Source organism: Ictalurus furcatus, chromosome 29 (genome assembly GCF_023375685.1).
Source record: "Ictalurus furcatus strain D&B chromosome 29, Billie_1.0, whole genome shotgun sequence".
Classification (NCBI taxonomy): domain Eukaryota; kingdom Metazoa; phylum Chordata; class Actinopteri; order Siluriformes; family Ictaluridae; genus Ictalurus; species Ictalurus furcatus.
The window spans coordinates 14,859,627-14,880,392 of NC_071283.1; the positions used below are offsets into that span (position 1 = coordinate 14,859,627).

At 43.0% G+C, this 20,766-nt stretch overlaps 1 protein-coding gene and 1 long non-coding RNA gene across 3 annotated transcripts; one reads left to right on the plus strand and one right to left on the minus strand.

The window, feature by feature from the left end:
• Positions 1–8,500: 8,500 nt before the first annotated feature.
• On the plus strand, positions 8,501–20,499 carry smox (spermine oxidase). Of its 2 annotated transcripts, XM_053619343.1 has the most exons (7): positions 8,509–8,669; positions 12,856–13,090; positions 13,225–13,451; positions 14,946–15,119; positions 16,579–17,278; positions 18,553–18,713; positions 19,947–20,499. In XM_053619343.1, exons 2-7 carry the CDS (start codon positions 12,883–12,885, stop codon positions 20,091–20,093), a joined length of 1,617 nt encoding a protein of 538 aa, XP_053475318.1. In that variant the 5' UTR covers positions 8,509–8,669; positions 12,856–12,882; the 3' UTR covers positions 20,094–20,499. The 2 variants fall into 2 exon arrangements, with proteins under 2 accessions (XP_053475319.1, XP_053475318.1); XM_053619344.1 differs by lacking the exons at positions 18,553–18,713; positions 19,947–20,499 and adding an exon at positions 18,272–18,372 and having other exon boundaries at positions 8,501–8,669.
• Positions 17,927–20,027, minus strand: LOC128604309 (uncharacterized). Its single transcript, XR_008385163.1, has 2 exons — positions 19,018–20,027; positions 17,927–18,774 (listed from the first exon to the last, which is right to left on the minus strand). It is a non-coding gene; the product is annotated as an uncharacterized LOC128604309 (long non-coding RNA).
• Positions 20,500–20,766: the final 267 nt, after the last annotated feature.

Genomic DNA, 20,766 nt, shown 5'->3' on the forward strand with positions numbered 1-20,766 from the left:
TCCCAGCTCGTTCCCCAGAGAACGTTCACTTTACGAGATTCAGCAGATTTTAAAAGATTAGACTGTAACATTCCAGCGCTGCTGGATCCTGGATTCTGATTGGTCAGAACGTGTTGATTAATTTTCTATACCAGCAGCCCTAGCAGTATTACAGCTACAAATCGTAGGTTTATATTAACACCCTCGTTCAAATGTGTTTTCGTTTCTATAGCAACGGCTCGTTCTCAGGGACTCGTACAGCTGTTTCTTAAACTAAAGAAATGTTTATGTAACGCTGAAGGAAGGAGTCTTTAGTGTCAGCGCTTTGCAACAGTCAGAGGTAAAGCTGGTGAGGGAACGACAGAACAAGAACCTTCACATGGTTACATGTAAGTATAAATGGATAAAAAGTACAATGTGCCATACTTTAATAAGAAACAGTTGCGAGTGTTGGCAAATTGCAGTGGTATGAGAGGAATAAAACACTTGGGGACATGTCTTTTATCGGAAAATCATCAACTTTGAGGTAGTAACAGTGACCCTGTTCTGAGGTCACGCTACACGGGTGCATGGCGTACACGTCGATATCATTTAATCCCCCAAGCAATTCTGAAATCTCTGTCAGATTTCCCCGAACCCCAGCATGAGAAACGCCTTGGACTCACTTCAACATTTAATACTATTATAGACTTTATATGGACTAGAACAAGCCGAACACATGCAGCGGCGTGTAAAGATATAATACCGCCTCTCTGAGTTCATGTTTCTGCAGCAAGTGTGGCGATGTGGGGAATAATTCGGAAGGGTAGACAGGCAACCTCTCTAAAGGATGCCGCTGGTAAAGGAAAATGAAAAAGCACGCCAAAATGTGGCACTAGGGATCCGGAGACGAAAAGACAGGAAAAGAATACGGCAAAACCGACCATGCCAGCCTGGTGAATATACCAGGGATAACACCCAAAGGACACACCTCTCAACGAGGGACCGTGAGGCGTGGATATCGTTTACAAAATGTGTCTTTATTAGAGCCGCAATGACGTTTTTAAACGCATCGAACGCCTCAAGGACGGTCAGACACCAACCAAAAAGACAATCTTTAGACACTTTAGACAGTCAGAAATCACTACAACGGGTTGCACACAGCACATTAAGAGAACCACACAAAACACAAAAGACCCCTAGCCCACCTGCTCTGGACCCGCAGCACCTGGAATCAACAAAACACAATGCAGTCGCGCACAAAACAGCAACCAACTCCAAAAATAAATACACACAAAGCAGATCACTCAAACCTGCGGCTCACCAAACTCCAGCAACAGTTAGGGACACAATACGAACAAATCTGGCCCGCTCCAACAACCTTCAAAGGACTCGTGCCCTCGATTAACTTTCAGGTTTGAGATGGTACAAAAGCAAGGCAATACAGCGCAGAAAAATATACAAATCCAAGAAGCAATTCAATATGAGAAAGAAAACAAACAAGAAGAAGTAAGAAAAACAGCGAAAACACAAAACACACAGGGACACACAAAGCAGCGGCGCTGAAAGCTCAAGCCATGCAGCACCAGCAGAGAAGACCGCGTCCTCCCAGACATGCTCATTCGCTAAAATATACCTACCCGTGATATTACAAAGGGATTGTACATAACAAAGCATACTGAGACCTCTCCATCACCAGGCAGCCAAGACAGGGGCCGGGTAATTAACCCCATTAAACGAGACGCAGCAAAATATCTGCACTCTACTACACAAGCAACGTGCGAGAGTAAATCTGAAAGTACAGATTGTGGTTTAGAATGATATACAATAATATGATAAGATATAATATAACATGATTCGAGATAGCAATTCATTCATTTAATTAAACAAGTAATCTACTAACTGACAGTTAACTATAGCAGCTTGCTCGTCTGTTTTGCTAGTTTTTCTACATCCTATATCAGTTATAGACAAACGAATATTAGCAGTAATTTCAGAAGCTCTTTGATTCTGAATGAGTTACTTCAAGCTTAATATTTGATGCAGAAGATTAACGCTAGTTAGGAGTTATGCTAGTTATGCTAGCACTATTGCTCTACTTGCATCAATCCTGTTAAAAAAAAGGAAGAGAAATACCAATTCCAAGCTCCCCCCCCCACCCCCCGCCATTTAATTGTATAATTTAGCTCTAAACGAAACATGAACACACTTTGAGTTACACTAAGTGTATATTCTGCTAGAAATGTCGTGTGACCATGTACGTAGTAAAAGCTATAAAATGATAAGTCACGCTATACAGCATGCTACTACATATCATGAATCGGAAAAATAAAAGCCATTTTGGAGTCATGTGACGTATAAATTTTGTGAAAATATCCCAAGGAATGCCTCTAGGTAATGTCGTTATGAGCATAGTTAGCAACTCTCAGGATTATAAGATAAATGTGATGTTTTTATGGTGAGGCTTTTCTGCAGGTGCACGCTGGTTGTTGTTTTTTCGGTTTGTTTGTTTGTTTGTTTTTGGCCTAGCATCAGGACACTCTGATTACACTGAGAAACGGTACAATTAAAAGAGACCAGAGTCCTGCCAAGACGATTACACAACCGGTGGTGTGACTGCCTGAATGTGAAACAAATAAGGAGGGGGAAAAGAAGGGGAGGAAAGTGAAAACATGAGGGACTTCGCTTGACGTTTGTGTAAAAGCTGCTTCGCAATTTTTCACAGTTTTTTTTTTTTTTAAGGATTTGGTGGATCAGCGACTGTAAGTCTCCACTTGCGAGAATAAAAACCACAATCGTGCTGACACGACTGACAAACACTTCTTTTCTGCCCACACTCTCTCCCTCTCTCTCCCTCTCTCTCCCTCTCTGTGTGTTTCTTTTGTTTTCTCTCAGTTTCATGCCTCCAGGCCTCCACAGACTGTATAGCGGCTGAACTTGTCCTGGCACCGTTCCCTCCGCTCCCCTCCCCTCCCCGTCTCGACTTGTTGCTAATGCTCGAGATCTACGGTTACAGGCTTTGCGTTTAAACAAGCTTGAACAGTTGGGGATTTAAATCTTCACCACGTCCAACTTAAAGCGTTTATTTGCATTCGTGTTGGCTGATTTGCAAAACACACTTCTGGAGCAGGAAAATCACAAAGCACGGGTTAAAGAGTAGTTCCGGATCGCTGTAACACATCTGAAAAGCCCACACGGATAGAAACCATGGTTGTTTTTTTTTAAATAGTTTTTTGAATAACATGCGTCTTCAACATTAAATGTAACTATAAATGGGTAATAAATAAATAAATAAATAAAGTAGGATGTCTGGATGTCATCAGGATGTGCTGTTAAAAGAAATGAATCAGCTTTTGGGTGGTGGCAGTGACTCTGCTTCATTACACCACTCAGTCATTCAATATTTTCCTACAACAGCCCCCCCCCGCCCCTTCCAGCCCCTCCCCCCATTGTGTTTTGTTCCTTACATAATCCATCTTTTTCCAAAATTCCCAAATTCCAAGCTGTTTAAACTTCACCTCTTCTTCGGCTTGGGTTAAAAAGGTTCCCAGACGCACGCTTTATCCGATATAGCTCAGATTCCACCGTTATATGCGCATGTGATCCTCCTGCTAAGGATATCGGAAAGGCCTGCAGACCAAACTGGAATGTCCTACCGTGTGCAAAAGTTTGTGCCTCCTCATCCTTTATTATTTTTAAATAATAAAGGAGTAGAGTAATCCTGCAACAAGATTAACGTAAAAATTAGCAGGAAAACTGTACCGGAGTGGAGTCGTACTCGAGGGAGCTCTGTGCAATTACTGGTTAAGGCTTCCAATTTTCTGTACAGTCCGATGCTTCAGGACATGAATGAAGACCTTTGTTGTAAATTGTGCTAAAAAGCAGAGCTACCAAACAGAAAAAAAAACAAAAACAACAACTCACAAACTGAAGTACTTTTACAGCCATTTGTTGCCCCTGTCCCAACTTTTTTGAGACGCATTGTGGCCATGAAATTCAAAATGACCTGCTTTTTTTTCTTCTTCTTCTTAAAACGGTACATATAGTCAGTTTAAACGTTTGATATGTTTTCTATGTTCTATTGGGAATTACATACGGGTTCATGAGATTTGCAAATCATTGCGTTCTGTTTTTATTTACATTTCACACAGCGTCCCAAATTATTTTTTTGGAATTTGTATAAAACAGGATAAATGAAAATGCATAAACACTTCTCTGAAAAACAGTTTTCATGTTGGCTTTAACAGCTTGATGTGAAATTCCTGACGTCGCTCAGCAGCAAGTGGGTCTGCATGAGCGATTCCCAGTTTTCCGATTTGCAGCTGTCACCGGCGAGCGTGTTTTGGTTTGCCGTGATTACGCAATCCTTACCAACCACGACGACAACACCAGCAGCGTGCTCTTATTTCATGCTCATCCTGCTGTTCCTAATTCACACAGGAGTACCGTTATTAGTCATTTCTAGGGCACCTTTACGAATTCATACAAGAGCTCTGGTTTATCGGAATCTATCCGTGACCCGTGTTAGTTAACCTCCGACGAGAGCAGAATGCTTCTTCTGTCTGACGCTTGAGGCGGTCACATAGACCACACATTGTGGATCCAGCCGGCTCAGGCTCCCCAGCAGCAGGGTCAGGCCTGGCCCAGAGCCTCGGCTACACAAAAGAAAAGGGAAATAAAGTGTCTTTTCATTCGGAAGAGGTAGGCGTGAGCACGGGAACGGCTCGGGAACGCTTCCAACCTCAGCTGGCCTTGACGGTCATTAATTATAGGAATGCTTCATTTAGCGCTGACCCGAGAGCGCTCGCCGAGCTCCGGCTATGAAAGTCACAGTTTAAATGGACATGACGTGAAAAGGAACGATTTTTATTTTCTCGTTAACTGAAGTGTAAAAAAAAAGACTCCGTGGACAAGGCCCCGGCCAGATCACCGGGGATCCTGTACGGCATTTGATAACTGTTTAATGTTATATAAAGCAGCGGGCTACTTAAAATACTCTGAGCATCCACCGCTAACAGAAGAATACAAATAATAACAAGGACTACTTTTTGGTGGTTCTGGCATTTAAACTCTGCATGTCTAAAAGCTAGCAAGCAGTTAACTCGACTCGGAAGTTCTCGGAACTACGGGTGCTGCTAAAGGAGAATGGTTAGCTAGACTTTTAGACACAAAGAAATATGAACTCGCTGCTGTCGTTTGGTCGTTTTCCTTTCAGCGTTGGGTTTCGGCGCCCTTTCATGCGTGTACGCAAGCTAACAAAGTGAATCGCACTTCGTAGCTACACTTAGAACATTGCGAGGCATCACTACGCGACGGAATACAGTATGAACTCGCTGGTCCGTGTATTCGTCGTTTTAATACGTGTAATATGTTATATAGTAGAAAAAGTTGGAATTAAAAAAGTTTAAAACGTGAACACGGATACTTGTCGGGCAAAACAGAGGAGAAAAAAGCTGACCCAATTCTTTAAGCCTGGACAAATCTAAAGCAGTTCAGAAACACGGATAGGAACTAGCTGTAATCGTGATGTACTATATACATGTACAGACACGTCTCATACAGTCATGCTGTGTCACATCAAAACAGTCCATTTTGTTTAGTGCAAACATCCTGTGAGCATGAGCAACCTTTTCCTGGACAGGACAGAAAGTTAGACCACGCCTCTTTTTCATAAGTGTCTCAGGGTGTACCTTCGAAGCTCTGTGTCATGCCGTGTTTCCTCTCCTGCTTAAGAAATTCCTGTTCTACTGTTCACTCATCGCTCCGTACTCAAGGCCGGTTCCCTTGGTTCAGGCCGTTGTGAATTTTGAAACCGAAATAGCAATGTTCTGTACGATGTTCTGCAGAGTTATTTTGTATAGTTACTCATTTACCTTGTTGTTGTTGTGGAATTTTAAATGAAATGCTCATAAAATACAACAATGTTCTAGCACAGGATCTGTCCAGCAGGCTGTACGGAGTAGGTTATATACTGTACAGTAATGCTGCATTCGACTTAACTCATTAGCCTGAGCTCCGAATGATGTATTTGTTTGAGCTATAAAGTGTGTTTTGTTAGCAACAAGCTAGCCTGCTAACGTTAGTGATCATGAGTTCATGATGTATTTACTCTCTCAGCATAGTGAATTGTACGGTCAGTGTTATAGATAATGCGTTCATGTCGATTAATCGAAAGTAAACACGACTATATGGTCATTTAAAGCCGCAAAGTGGGGTTTTATTTACTGGTGAAGGTCTGAGCGGCCATTTTGCAACGATGTTATACGCCGAACTCGGTGCTGAGGACACTTTCCAGACTTTCTAAGTAGGAATGATGAGTTGACGGGGATTTTTTTCTTTAGCTTTAGTGAATGCAGCATTAGACCTAACGATCTGGCTCGCTAAATAAATATACCAAACTAGTATATCAGGTGATTCATTTGTCCTTTATATTAGCAACGTTCTTCTCTTAGTTAATTACAGAAGGTTTGGCAGTTACATCTAAATTACATTCAAACATTAAAGATTTTTATTATATTTTGGGGAGGATATTCTCAAACATTAGCTACAGATAGTTTGGGAAATCTGACTCATTTTAGCTAGCATTGTTTTGCCATTTTCTCTAGCCAGCTAACTAGCTCAGTTTGAACATTAGCCGGCTACATGTGTTTGGAAAGCTCAGGATCAGGGGATATTCTTTAAAAATACTGTAGCTAGTTCGTTCTGTTTGATATTCTTTAGCATTAGCTAGCCATGTTAGTGGGCGTTCTCTAACATTAGCTGTCTAACTCAGTCTAGGAAAATTCTCAAACATTGATTAGCTTTTTTTTTTTTTTTTTTTTGCTTTTATTCTTATGTATTATTGATCATTGTTTGGAAATTCTCTCTCGAATGGTAGCTAGCTAGCTCTGAATTCTCCAACCGGCTCGGTTTGGAAATGTTCTGTATTAGCTCGCTTTCCTATGTGAATTCTCTCACATTAGTTTGGTTTTCTTTTGAAATGATCTCTAATGTGAGCTAGCAGGGGTTTTTTTTCTGTTCAACTTCCTCCTTACAAAAACATGAATGACGGGGAAATTTACAATCAAAAGCTATGATTTAAAGCAATGACGTCCGAGTTACTGCATAGGCTCAGATATTTTATTTTCAATGACTTTTTTTTTTTTTCCATCACAACCATCTATTAGTACACTTTGTACACACTTAATCTCCTGTCTTCAGTCTGGAAGAAAACTTTGTGTAAGGTCTGTTTTCTTTTTCTAGTAGAACATTTTATTTTTGTGAGATAGGGGTCTCTAATTCGCTTCTTCCTGTCTGATAAAGCGTCCCGGACATCGTGCTAAAATCGGATAACGTCCCAAAGGCTGTTTTTTCTTTCTTCTTTTTTTTTTTCCACAGCAGCCAATCATAAACTTTCATTTGTCCTCGAGGTCTTCGGGATGATTTTTTAGGCTGAAAGTTTAAGTCTATCGGGCTGGCCTACTTTATACAACAACAGACTCTGGTGAAAGGTTTGCTCTCGGTTGTGAGGCAGTGTAAAAGTCTGTAGTGAAAATAAAGCGGTCATGTTGAGCAGCACTCGCTGGTGTGAGGATCAGCGTGTACTTTACAGTACAGAGAGGAACGTGGGGCTTGTTCCAAGATGAGTTTAAAAAAAGCATTTGATCCCAACGTTTAACTGATTAAGCTTTATCTGCAAAGGTAATGTCCTTATTTTTGTACGTTCAGTGGAAATTTGCACCTTAACTAACCAAACAGCATTTCGTAATAATGTTAGCCTAAATATAAAAAAACATAAAAATAACGACAAATACAGTGATATAAAAATCAATCAATCTTCATGAAAAGGATTCTTGAAGAAAAAAACATGTACACGAGAATGTGAATACAACATCTTTATTATTATTATTATTATTATTATTATTATTATTATTAAGCTCTTAAAGGAAGAACAACCAAAACCTTTCACACTGGTTCATACTTATTAAAGCCAGACTTTTTTTGATTCTTCTTGCATTTTTCTTTCTTAACATCTGCAGTAGTTTTGATATAAAGTGACATTTTATCTGTAGGCTATATCTTTACAAATTATGCATGAAATAATAATAATAATAATAATAATAATAATAATAATAATAATTCCACAAAACAATAATATTTTGCTCAATACAGTTATGTTAGCTGTGAAACAAATGAAATCTATTAGTTCATCAAAGTGTTTGCCTCATTTGCATATTATAATACATTTTTGAAAGAACATTGTAACACATTACAATGTGTCCCCCCCCCCCCCACACACAGCTTTGGTCTACACGTTTAACAGTTTAATTTAATTTCATTACACATTAAGGGCGTGATACCTGTCCTTTAATAGATCTAAATATATCTTTAATATTTTAAACATTTTTAGCATAGATTTCGTATTTGTGAGTGAACGTCCCGCCTCCTGCGCTGTGATTGGCCAATACTCCAATAGAGCTGCCCAATCAACGAGCCGCGCGTTGGTACGTCCTGTCAGCCAATCGCAGCGTAGAAGGCGGCGCTCTGCAGCCTGGTCCCACACCAGGGGGCGTGGTTTAGGGGAGTCGGGGCGTTAGGAGGAGGAGGAGGGAGAACTGGCCGCGGCTGGTTCTCCCGCACATAAACACCCGAGTCTGCGGGAAAGAGAAAAAACCGCACACAAAAGAAGAGCACTGCATCTGATACACACTCCCATCCGACCAGGAGAGCAGGTAATAAGGCTTTACAACACCTCTAGAACTGTGTTCGAGTTGATTAGTGTGTGTTTATATATCTTAATAATGAGACCCGAGGAGAAGATCAATAAATCGGGGGGAATAAAGAAGAGCAATAAGACGCGACGCTCAGCTGCGCTTCAGTGTCTTCACTACAGAATAACTGTCACCGTGTCCTTTTATTCTCCTCATCCATTTAACCCCGATTTCCTTCAGGCTCTCCTTTTCACCCCCCATGCTTGCTTATTTATTTATTTATTTGTTTATTATTATTAACGCAGCGGTTTTTCACCTGCGTCTCCAAATGCGCGTCTGGAACAGTGCGCTCTTCTGTGCGCCAAAGGGGAAAGTGTCAGAAATGCCCTTTTCGCACTGTACACCAAGTCAGATTTGTCAGATTGAACCTTGTGTGTGTGTGTGTGTGTGTTTAATAATAATAATAATAATAATAATAATTCTGTCCAAGCTCAGTTTGCATGTCACTTGGTCCTGGTTGTTAAAGGAGCTCCTACGTGGCACTGCTGCTTGTCTAACTCAAGTTTTTTTCTTTTCTTTTTTTTTTCTTCTCAGCACTCTTTACTCTTTCAAAACACAGAACGAGAACAAAGAAAAGCTTTTGAGTGTTCTGAGGCTATAAGAGAACCACACACACACACACACACACACACACACACACACAGAAAACAACCCCCCAGCAAAACTAAATGAACTACCTGAGAGTAGCATGAGATAACATTTCATTTTCCTTTATCTTTTGTTCCAGTGAGAAGGAAGTGAACCTTTGGTACTTTAATCCCCCTTACTGTACACCTGGAACGTGATTTCATCACCCGGACCTCGGAGTACAGTCTATAGGACAGTTTAGAATACACTCAAGTTGTTTTTTGTTTGTTTTTGTTTTTTTTTTTTAAATCTATTTAATAATAGCATTTTTCTCCTACATTGTTAAAGATCATCCCACTGAAATGTTTTTCTTTCTTTCTTTCTGTTCTTCATCCACTGTTGTGTTCAAATCTTTTTGCATTTTTGACACTTGAATGCAGTCAAAAGCGCACTGTTTCAAGTATTTCAAGTTAGTCAGAACAAAGAGGTGTGTCCACGGTCGCTGGACAGCAGGGAAAGATAAACAGCTAGTTAATGACTTAAACTAAAATCTTAGCTAGTATGACGCAGTCGAGTCGTTTATACCAGACGGACTAACGGAAGAAAAACAACGACGACGAGACAAACTCGGCGGAAATATCAGAGATTAGAAGATTTGGTTAATTCCTAAGAAAAGAGTCTGGATAAAAGACGTGACAGGTTTAAGCTGGTTAACGACTAAAAGCCAGCTAACGTGAAGCAGTGGAGTCTTTCATACGAACAATATAGACAAAAAATTCGACGAAACGGACGGGAATGTCGACGTTTCCCTGAGCTGCGCCGGGTTATTGACTGCAATTACAGCGTAATTACACTTACTTTAAAAAAGAGCGAGAGGAAAAAAAAAAACCCCAAAACGCCACAACGTCACTGTAACGTTTTTGCTTGAAGTCGTTTCTGAGGTAAATGTTCACATTAGCGATATTTCTGTCACGTTGTCCGTATGAAAGCGTTCACGACTATGTGCTAGCTTGATCATTTCCTTATCCCCAGTCATTCGCTAGCTAAGGCTTAGCAGATATATTTCCCAGTCGCCTAGCAGCGGCGTTCTCACAGTTTTACCCGTTAACCGTTTGAGTTTGATTTTAAACTCGTCCTCACTTTGATGTATCGCGATCACATTCCCAGAACGTTACTCCGTAGGTACGGGGGGGGGAAGAAGCAAATAAAAACCTCCCGACTGTTACAAAGCGCTGACACTGGAGACTCCTTCCGTAAATGTTTAATAAACACCGTCTTACAGGAAACGTCACCATCTCAACGATGATCAGGGATTGTTTGTTAAATAACACGACGGTGTTTACAATTTGTTTGTTACTAGCCTCGGATCACACGTGTGAACGAGCTGTTACTATAGAAACGATAGTAACATCCATGAAATAGTAATGAAAAAGGTTGCGCTGGCTGAAAATAACCAAAGAGGAATCGTGTGTTAAGGTCAGGAAAGCGTTGTTGTGTTTTCTGGGAAGTGCTTTGGCGTGAGGTGGAATATCCGGTCAGAGCGTACTACACTCTAGCCTTTGCGTCTCTCTGTCGTCTGTCTTGAGGAAGGATCACCACTCTACGGAGGATGTAGGTTGGCGTTTCTGGGTCGTGATGAAGCCCTCGTCACACATACGCTCCTCCTCCTGTCAACCAGCTGCCTCTTTAATCTCTATCCAAGAACAGAGGCATGTGTTGTGGTTGTTCTCCAGCCACAGGAATAACGTGCTGACATCAGCGCCGAGGATCAGTGTTTGCCCAAGTCTGTGCTCGGCTTAAGAGAAAGAGCACTGATTCCAGATCCTTCCTGTAGGACAAAACCGATCTAATTTACACAGCTTCCTATTCTTAACCCAAATACATCCCAGTGTTTGGTACATGTTTGGTGTTTACCGTTTGCTTCTTTAATCTTGTGCTAAGCTGAAATGTGTAGAAGTGTAATATCGTAGATAAAACAGAACAGAACTCTCAGGGAATAAATTCCGTCTTAAGCCACATTACTCCTTTTAGTGAAGTCACGCAGAGTGTTATCGGGATTCGGACCACCGTTTACACAGGCTGTCACTCCAACGCTTAGGCTCCGCCTCCCAACGTTTGAAATTGCGACTTCCTGTAGCGGAAGTTACAAGGAAGATAAAATTGTTAGTGAGGCGTGGAGGATCCGATCGATTCTTGCACGCCCGACGACGTAACGGACGATCCGATGACGTGCCGTTCGTGGGCCGCGGTAGACGCGAACGAAACGGATCAATATCAAGCACGACGTTTTGTTTTTCGCTGTTTGTACGGTGTAATTCTGGAGCAATATAGAGATCATTTTATTTGCTAAGGAGGACAAGGAAGAAGGGATAATAAAGATGTTAGGCGAGCTCGACTTATCTCAGCGCTGATTGTTCTTTCAGTTCTGGTGCCGTAGAGAATCTTGCAGTAACATCGGTATGTACAGGAAGTATGGCAGGAAGTGATCTTTCATCATTTAAAAAAAACGAAACAAAGCAAAACAATAGTCTTTTTGTTGCTACCTTTTCATTCTTCTCCGCCTGCATGTCGTGAAGTGACTGACGCCCGTCCCTTTATTGCTGAGAGTCACTAAGCCACATCCTCAGCAGTCTCAGGAAAGTTCACACCTGGCCTAGTTCTCCCCAGCTTCCAAACAGGGAGTTCTTTTAAAATACAAACCGCTGTAAGTCGGTTTCCAGAACTTTTCTTAGTTTTTTGGTAGCTCTATTTTTTTATTTAAAAAAAAAAAACTGTTGCCTTTGTTACACTTGCCGGCCTCCCTTTTTCATTTTCTTGCCATGAATGGACCATGAATCGGACTCTTTCTGTGGTGGTGTCTCGAAGAATAACGTTCTTCTCCTTAGGAAAAAACACACACACACAAACTAACCCCCCCTCTCCACCGCTGAACGTTAACTACAGCGGACGAATCCACCTCTGATTACACATCCTGTTTCCGTGTCGGTTCTGAACTCAGTGCTGCTTCAGTCACCCAGCGCTTCACGAAACTCCCGTCTGCCTGCTGGTTTATCTCGTCTCGTAGAACGGACCATTACGACGACACGTTCCGAGAGTTATCCCAGGGGTGCGCTGTACGTACTCGTAACGTGGTAGCTTTGTATACACGCCATGCCCCGTCTGCAGCGTTTGAAAGGAAAGGTATAAACCTACGCAGACTCCTAATGAAAGGGAAGTTTATTCCCAGAGGTCTGTTTAGTCTACCGCGTAATAGCACCCTTCAGAGCGGCCCTTGTAATAACACAATTTAGAACCTCCGCTTTTTTTTTTTGTTTTGTTTTGTTTCCATCTCCGTTCCTCGGCCTGCCTTATGTCAGGTGTGCCTCTTCTTTTTGGCTCTGTTGAAGCGAGTGTGTTTACACCCGGGGAAGCGTTTCATTTGAATAAACACGGACACACGCACGTCTCTGAAAGAGTGATTGGGTAAAGTCAGCAGGACGTCGTTTCCACGTCATTTACACGTGATGCGATTCTGGTTCTTAAAGAAGGTTTCACGATCAAGTCTGCTTTTAACCACTTTGCTGTCCTCGCCATCCTACAGGTCTTTTAGAAGAGGAGCTTGGACGGCATGCAAAGTTGTGAAATATCTTCAGACAGCACAGATGATCCTCTCAGTAGCGGCTTACGCAGGCATCACCAACCGCGAATAGTAGTTATTGGTGCGGGCTTGGCCGGCCTGGCAGCCACCCAGACCCTCTTGGAGAACGGCTTCACCAATGTCACGGTGCTAGAGGCCTCGGACTGCATCGGAGGCAGAGTGCAAAGCGTTCAATTCGGTGAGACGTTAAATTTACCCTTCTGAAAATGTTGCCTCCGTGACGAGCTCGCTCTCAGAAAAATGCTCTGCTCGTTGTGTTTCTCAGGAGAAATCATTGGACATGGTCCCTTATGTAAATATTTTTCTTCCCAGGTAGAGCCACTTTGGAACTAGGAGCCACCTGGATCCATGGCGCTAACGGGAACCCCATCTACCACCTGGCTGAGGATAATGGGCTCCTGGAGCACACCACGGAGGACGAGCGCAGCGTGGGCCGCATCAGCCTCTACGCCAAGAACGGTGTGGCCCACTACCAGACCAACAGTGGCAAGCGTATCCCCAAGGACCTGGTGGAGGAGTTCAGCGACTTGTACAATGAGGTACGAGGGCTGTGGGGTTTGCTGTGGAGTGTGTGGGGAGTTTTTTTCAACTTCGTATATACACACACACACATGAGAGGTACAGGAAGTTGCAACACACTGGAAGGCATGTGTGGACATGTTCAGTGTACTGATGGTGTAGAAGTTTGTGCTTGATACATCAGCGTTTTTAGCTTTCGCGATTCCTGAGTGTGAACTGTGTGGTTCTTTTACTCAGCAGATTTCTTAATCGGTCTCATGACTGCGCTCTCACGTGAGGAGCTTTTTCTTCTCAGCTTCAGAAGAACGCTATCAAATCTCATGAGTAAAGTTCGCTTTCTGAGGCAGTAACCTCACCTGACCCATAACTCCATTTTCAGTCGCGCTCTCTCTCTCTTGCGCTCTCTCTCGCTGTCTCTCTTGCTCTCTCTCTCGCTGTCTCTCTTGCTCTCTCTCTTGCTCTCTCTCTCGCTCTCTCTCTTGCTCTCTCTCACTCTTTCTCTCTTGCACGCTTGCTCTTTCTCTCTCTCTCTCGCTCTCTCTTGCTCTCTCTCTTGCTCTCTCTCTTGCTGTCTCTCTCACTCTTTCTCTCTTGCACGCTTGCTCTTTCTCTCTCGCTCTCTCTCTTGCTCTTTCTCTCTTGCACGTTCGCTCTTTCTCTCTCTCTCTCTCTCTTGCTCTCTCGCGCTCTCGCTCGCTCTCTCTCTCTTGCTCTTTCACTCTCTCTCGCTGTCTCTCTGTTGCTCTCTCACTTGCTCTCTCTCTCTTTTGCTCTCTCTCTCTCACTTGCTCTCTCTTTTGCTCTCTCTCTCACTCTATCTCTCTTGCTCTCTCGCTCTCTCTCTTGCTCTCTCTCGCTTTCTCGCTCTCTGTCTCTCTCTTGCTCTTTTGCTCTCTCACTTGCTCTCTCTCTTCTGCTCTCTCGCTCTCTCTCTCACGCTCTCTCTCTCGCTCTCTCTTGCTCTATCTCTCTTTTGCTCTCTCTCTCTCTCTCTCTCTCGCTCTGATTCTGGCTGCTGGTGTGTGTCTCGGCTCAGGTGTGTATTAAGTTCACCAAATCACCCTTACAGGTAAATTCTCCAGAGCTAAACCGCTACACTATGCTAATGCATTCCATCCACACTTCAAGGCTGTGTGTGATTTGGACTGAACCTCGTCTCCATGATGTGACAAATACTATATTAACCGTTCCCTTCTCTCCCTTTTTTCCCTCTTCCCTGTACCCATCCCTTCCTCCATCTATCTCTTTCTTTCTTTCTTTCTTTCTTTTTATCCTGACTCCTTGCTTTAATCTTTTCTTTTATTCTTTTTTGCTCTTTCCCTCCTTCATGTTCATTTTTCTTGCTATTCTTTGTTTATCCTTCCTTCTGTCTTCCTTCCCTGCCATCCTACACCCTTTCTTTCTTTCGTTCTTTCTTGCTCTCCCACTTTCATTCCTTTCCTTGTACTTTATCTTTTCTTTGTGAACTCTCTCTCTCTCTCTCTCTCTCTCTCTCTCTCTCCCCCCCCCCCCAGGTGTATGAGCTGACTCAGGAGTTTTTCCAGAACGGGAAGCCGGTGGGCGCTGAGACGAAGAACAGCGTGGGTATCTTCACACGGGACCTGGTGCGCAAAAAGATCACGATGGACCCCGACGACTCTGAAAGCACCAAGAAGCTGAAGCTGTCCATGCTCCAGCAGTACCTCAAGGTGGGGTGAGGACTCACATCTGCTTTCCTTTACGTACTCACGCGATCGTTACGTCACATCACGACTCTGAAAACTGAAGTTATAGCTCTCTTCAGGCTGTACAAGTGACAGAAAGAGCCAGTCACAGGGAGCGTCAGGAGTCACATGACCCGCGTGGTTTCTGCTCGCTCTCAGTGCATAATGCAGTCAGAACTGGTTTGGAGTGGATAAGGCACGTTTACATGATTAGAAAAATACTGTGACCTTCTATAGTGTACACTTAGGACGTTCTGCCTCTCTCTCTCTCTCTCTCTCTCTCTCTCTCTCTCTCACACACACACAATTGCTCTCTCCTTTGTGTCTCCTTCTTTCCGCTGTATCTTTTTCTTTGTTTGGTTATTGATTTTCTCTATTTTTTCTTTCTTTCTTTCTTTCTTTCTTTCTTTCTATCTATTTAGCCCTTGTTTATTTACTTAATTGTTCTTTGTTTTTCTCCTTCATACAGTCTTGTTTGTTCATTTATGTGTTTTTCTCCTTTGTATCACATTTATTTATTTATATTTCTCCTTTGCATCTTCTTTCTTTCTTTCTTTCTTTCTTTCAGGGCTGTTAACAGATTACTGTGGTCTGCCTTTGCGCATGAACATATGCATGAGCATGACCACACACACACACACACACACACACACACACACTCCACTAGGGACCTACATTTGTGTGCACACTGCATCTCAGTAACACCACATCTAATCCTAAACGTGACTCCGCCCCTGCGCCTGACGTAACCCGACTACGCTGCAATACATGAAGTTCTCTGAAACGCTTCCACGCCTCGTGTCCTCTTCAGCGTGTTTCCTCAGAGCACAGCGTGTTTTTACGAGTTCAAAGGGAAGAGGAATTCGAAAGAGGGGAACAGAAAGGGGAAATGATTACAGCAGCGATTTCACAGAAGAAGCCGGAGAGAAGCTGCGCTCTGCAATCTGTACTCTTACCACGTCGTATCCGTCCACGTGGAGCCGAGATTAGTCCAACTTCAGCATCTGCAGTCCCAAAACTGTCCACGTGGGAATATTATTCATAAAAAATACCTCAGCCTTTATTAACCTAATCTTTATTCACGGTATCTGTAATGTCTGATTACCGCAAGTCTGAATTTCCTTGGACTGAGAAACCTGGAATGTATAAATTAAAAGTATAAACACTTGAAGGTGTAAAGATCGGTTCGGCTACAGAACTAGTGTAAACTTTACAAGTGTAAAGTTAGAGCTTTACCTCTGACACTGGAGACTCCTTCCATAAATGTTACGTGAACAATTCCTTCCACTACGATGAGCGATTAAACAAGTTTTTTGACCCGTTTATTATTAGTTGAGCGTCCGGTGTGTATGGGCTGTTACTATAGAAACGATAACGTATTAGAGTGAGTGTGTTAATATAAACCTGTAAACTTATTTTGTCGCTGTTGTTGTTGTCGTCTCAGGTGGAAAGCTGTGAGAGCAGCTCGGCCAGCATGGACGAAGTGTCCCTGAGTGAGTTCGGAGAGTGGACAGAGATCCCCGGCGCTCACCACGTCATCCCTGCGGGCTTCATCAAAGTGGTAGAGCTGCTGGCCCAGGACATTCCGAGCCGCGTGCTGCACCTCGGAAAACCCGTCCGGCGCATCCACTGGAACTACAGCGCTCAGGACGCCGAGGGCGACGCCGACCAAGCCGACCACAACCAGGATCAGCGACCCGGGCCGGCTCCGGTGCGCGTCGAGTGCGAGGACGGCGAGTGGTTCCTCGCCGATCACGTGGTCGTCACGGCCTCGCTGGGCGTCTTAAAGAAAGCCCACGAGACGCTCTTCTCTCCGAGCCTTCCCCTGGACAAGGCCTTGTCCATCCAGAAGCTGGGCATCAGCACCACGGATAAGATCTTCCTGGAGTTCTCAGAGCCCTTCTGGAGCCCCGAGTGCAACAGCATCCAGTTCGTGTGGGAGGACGAGGCACACCTGGAGAGCCTGGCGTATCCAGAAGAGCTCTGGTACCGGAAAATCTGCAGCTTCGACGTGCTTTACCCGCCCGAGCGCTACGGCCACATGCTGAGCGGCTGGATCTGCGGAAACGAGGCGCTGCTCATGGAGCAATGCGACGACGAAACCGTGGCCGAGATGTGCACCGAGCTGCTCCGCAAGTTCACAGGTCAGGGGTGGGGCGGGGCGGGACGGGGAGGTGCTTCGAGCAATTTTATAATCGAGCGTTCAAACGTAAAGGAAAAATGTAACAGTAATTGACTTGATTTTATGACGTAACAAACTGTAAATTAAGCTTGTCTTTGGATTCATGTCTTTTTGTGAAATCTGACACTTAATCCCAGTCAGCTCTCTCGGGCTTCTCGCCATGGTTTCACACAGGTACACGACTACACCTCACTCCAGATTCCAGCGGCACCGCGACACGCCGCCGGGTGTAATCGCTAGCCATTACTCATCATCCTGTAAATACACGCTGACTCACCACAGATCATTTCCACCCTGGATGTAGACACACAATGTGACATCACAGTGCTTCATCATTACCTGGAGCTGTCTGTTATTCCTCCCCTGATGAGTCACCAGGCGAAACGGAGTTCATTCATCACTATAGCACTTCTGTTCACCTGTGTGTGTGTTACGCAATCATCACAGCCGTCTGGCGTGCTCAGTAGCATTAAAGCAGTCAAGTTAGACGTGGTGGAAACCGAGTTCCGAGAAACCGAGTTCCGAGAAACCGAGTTCCGAGATGATTTTTTTTTTAAGTCACAGACCTTTTGGGTTCCCCTGACCCCATTTTGAGAACCATGGATCAGAATCAGAATCAGAATCACCTTTATTGCCAAGTATCGTGGGTTACCATATACAAGGGATTTGTCTTGGTGTACTGGTGTTTAACAATAACAGTAAAATGCGAGAAATAAAATAATATTAATAAGATAAACAAGAAAGGAAGAAAGAAAGAAAGAAAGAAAGAAAATCGACCAGGATCTACCTGCTCATTTTTTCCCCTACCAGATCAGGTTCTTTGCGCCAGTAGTTCTCGTCCTGTTTGTATTTCTTTCTTTCATTTTTGCGAATAAAGCACAAATTAATAAATAAATAAATAGATAGAGTCGACAGTTTCTTGATTACCCTTCTGTCTCCCTTTTCATTCATTAAGCAAGCAAGCACTCTGGTTCTTTCCTCATCCATGATTCTACACTGGCATCTGTTCAAAACGAAGCACCATCCCGCCAAATCACCATAGCGACATTTACGTAACGTTTACTCTCTTGTTCTGCAAAGTATGCCTTCTTTTCCAAAAATGATAAACTGTTAATAATGGATAAGATACAGAGACAGTGTGGATGGAACCCTTCCCAATTTGTTTCCATCTCGTCAGCATGCCAAGTTCTGCAGCGCTGCTTTCGTGAACCCCATCTTCCCGGTTGTTTCATGCAGGGAACCAGAACATTCCAAAGCCTCGGCGGATCCTGCGCTCGTCGTGGGGCAGTAATCCTTACATCAGGGGCTCGTACTCGTTCACCCGCGTGGGCTCCAGCGGCGGAGACGTCGAGCGACTAGCCCAACCCCTGCCCTACACCAAGAGCTCCAAGGCTCCGGTGAGTGACGCAAAGACGTTTCTAATCCGCGTTTCTGCTCACGTTCTGCTTGTTGAAGGACCTGTGCAAATGAATACAAACGAAGGGGAAGTATTAAATTTGAGGAAACCCGTTTCTTGGTATTTGACGAGAAAATACAGGTGTTTTATTGAACCTTTTTCCCTAAAGATGATCTCTCGTTATCTAAAGTAGCTGTTATTTTTAAATACTTCTTATTATTACTGTCATATCAAATATTCATTTCGTATATAGAGAGCCTGTGAAAAGTTCTGCAGTGAAGCGTGTGGCGGTGTTTATTCAGTACTTTTCAGACGGACACTCAGCGTGGATCAGTAGACTCTCTTAGATGATAAGGTGAAACAAGGGCAGATTTCGCCCCCCCCCCCCCCCCCCAACTCTATTTTTTCGTCCTCGCACCGGGCAATTACAGGTTTGAAAGAACAGCCTGCGCCTCCAGGAAAATGTGCGGTACAGACAGAAATCAGTATTCTTCTGTTAAAGTGCAGTGCTGAAAATAACCTCCACCTCCATCTAGGCGCATGGATTTCAAACAGTTTACTCAGTTAAGCTAAAAATAAAAAATGAAACCACACAAATATCTATTGTTTATCTTTGTTCCCCAAAGATGTCCAAAAAAAAAAAAAAACGACTAAAAGCGACCTACGTACTATCTTTACACTTACTCTCATTAATAAAAAGAAGCTAGGAAGCATGTATCATTAACAAGGAGCTATGAATATGCATGATCATGCAAATTTGACACGCCCCCTCACACACGCCTGCACTTAGCGCGATGATACGACAGAGCCAGGATATATAATAATATATATATATATATATATTATATAAAGATATTTCAGTGTTACCATAGCAATCACAGTTCTGTTTACTAACATACATCTTGGCTTCCAGTTATCACATGGTCATCCTTGAATAATTAGCATATTAGCCTGTGATAGGTTCAAGCGGTCGAGCGTAAATGTTAGCCCCGCCCCTGAATTCGTTTTCCGTCATATTCGTTTTGAGAGCATCTCTGTTTTAAATTTAAACAAAGCATGAGACATCTAATCGAAGTTAACCGCTTAGACATCGTGTTTGAATGTTGAATTCTGGACTGTGATTGGTCAGAAGATTAACAGGCGTTCTAATACGTTATCGTTTTGTGTATACTTTGCGGCAGTAACTGTAAGATCGAGGTTAAGCCGATGTTTTTTTTTCCCCCCTCTCTAACAGTCGTTGCAGGTGCTGTTTGCTGGCGAGGCCACGCACAGGAAATACTATTCCACTACCCATGGTGCTTTGCTGTCTGGTCAGAGAGAGGCAAACCGTCTCGTCGAGCTCTACCAGGACGTCCTCAATGCAGAAACCACAAAAGCCTAATACGTAGTAGAAGAAATGAATCAAACGCAAACCACTAACTCGTGATTTGTTTTTACACAAAAACCTATGTTTTAATGATTTCTGTATTTTAAAAAGAATTAAACGTGTATTAAAAATAACTAGTAGGGGCATTAAACTAAAAACAGAAATAAACCTTGTTTATACTGTACTTAGATTGACAGATATTTAGATATTACTGAGATGTACCGTACTGTACACGGCCGCCGAGTTCGCCGGCCGCCTCCGGCTCTTATTTTTCTCTGTTTGTTCTTTGTTTGTTTTTTTTGTTTGTTTGTTTTTTTTTTAATCGATAAGTTATACGTTTATAACACGTCTGTAATTTAACTTTTGTAAGTGCCTTCTGTATTTAATGGTGTTCTTTAAAATAAAAACACAGTGGCAAAGAGTGAAGTGTATTTTAATGTGAAGGAAAAAAAAAAAAGGAATCGAGGAACTTTTTTTATTAGCGTTTTGGATATAAATTGAATTTGAACTCGTCCTCATTTCGAGTCATTGATGCTCAGCGCCGTCTGGTGGTTGGAGAAGGAAATGACACCTTAATATGGTGCAGAAAGTTTAGATTCCTTTTAAAATCACTTGCAAGTTGAAGAAGCCACCACAAGGTGTTGTGTTTGTCTATTACTTGATCGACTTGATATTGGCAAAAATGATG

What these genes read in the sequence shown, in the direction of transcription:
- smox (XM_053619343.1), top strand. Translation starts at nt 12,883, where the DNA reads ATGCAAAGTTGTGAAATATCTTCAGACAGCACAGATGATCCTCTCAGT. An exon ending in TGCTCCAGCAGTACCTCAAG is followed by an intron (nt 15,120 to 16,578) that starts GTGGGGTGAGGA and finishes TTGTCGTCTCAG; the next exon opens with GTGGAAAGCTGTGAGAGCAG. An exon ending in CCAAGAGCTCCAAGGCTCCG is followed by an intron (nt 18,714 to 19,946) that starts GTGAGTGACGCA and finishes CCTCTCTAACAG; the next exon opens with TCGTTGCAGGTGCTGTTTGC.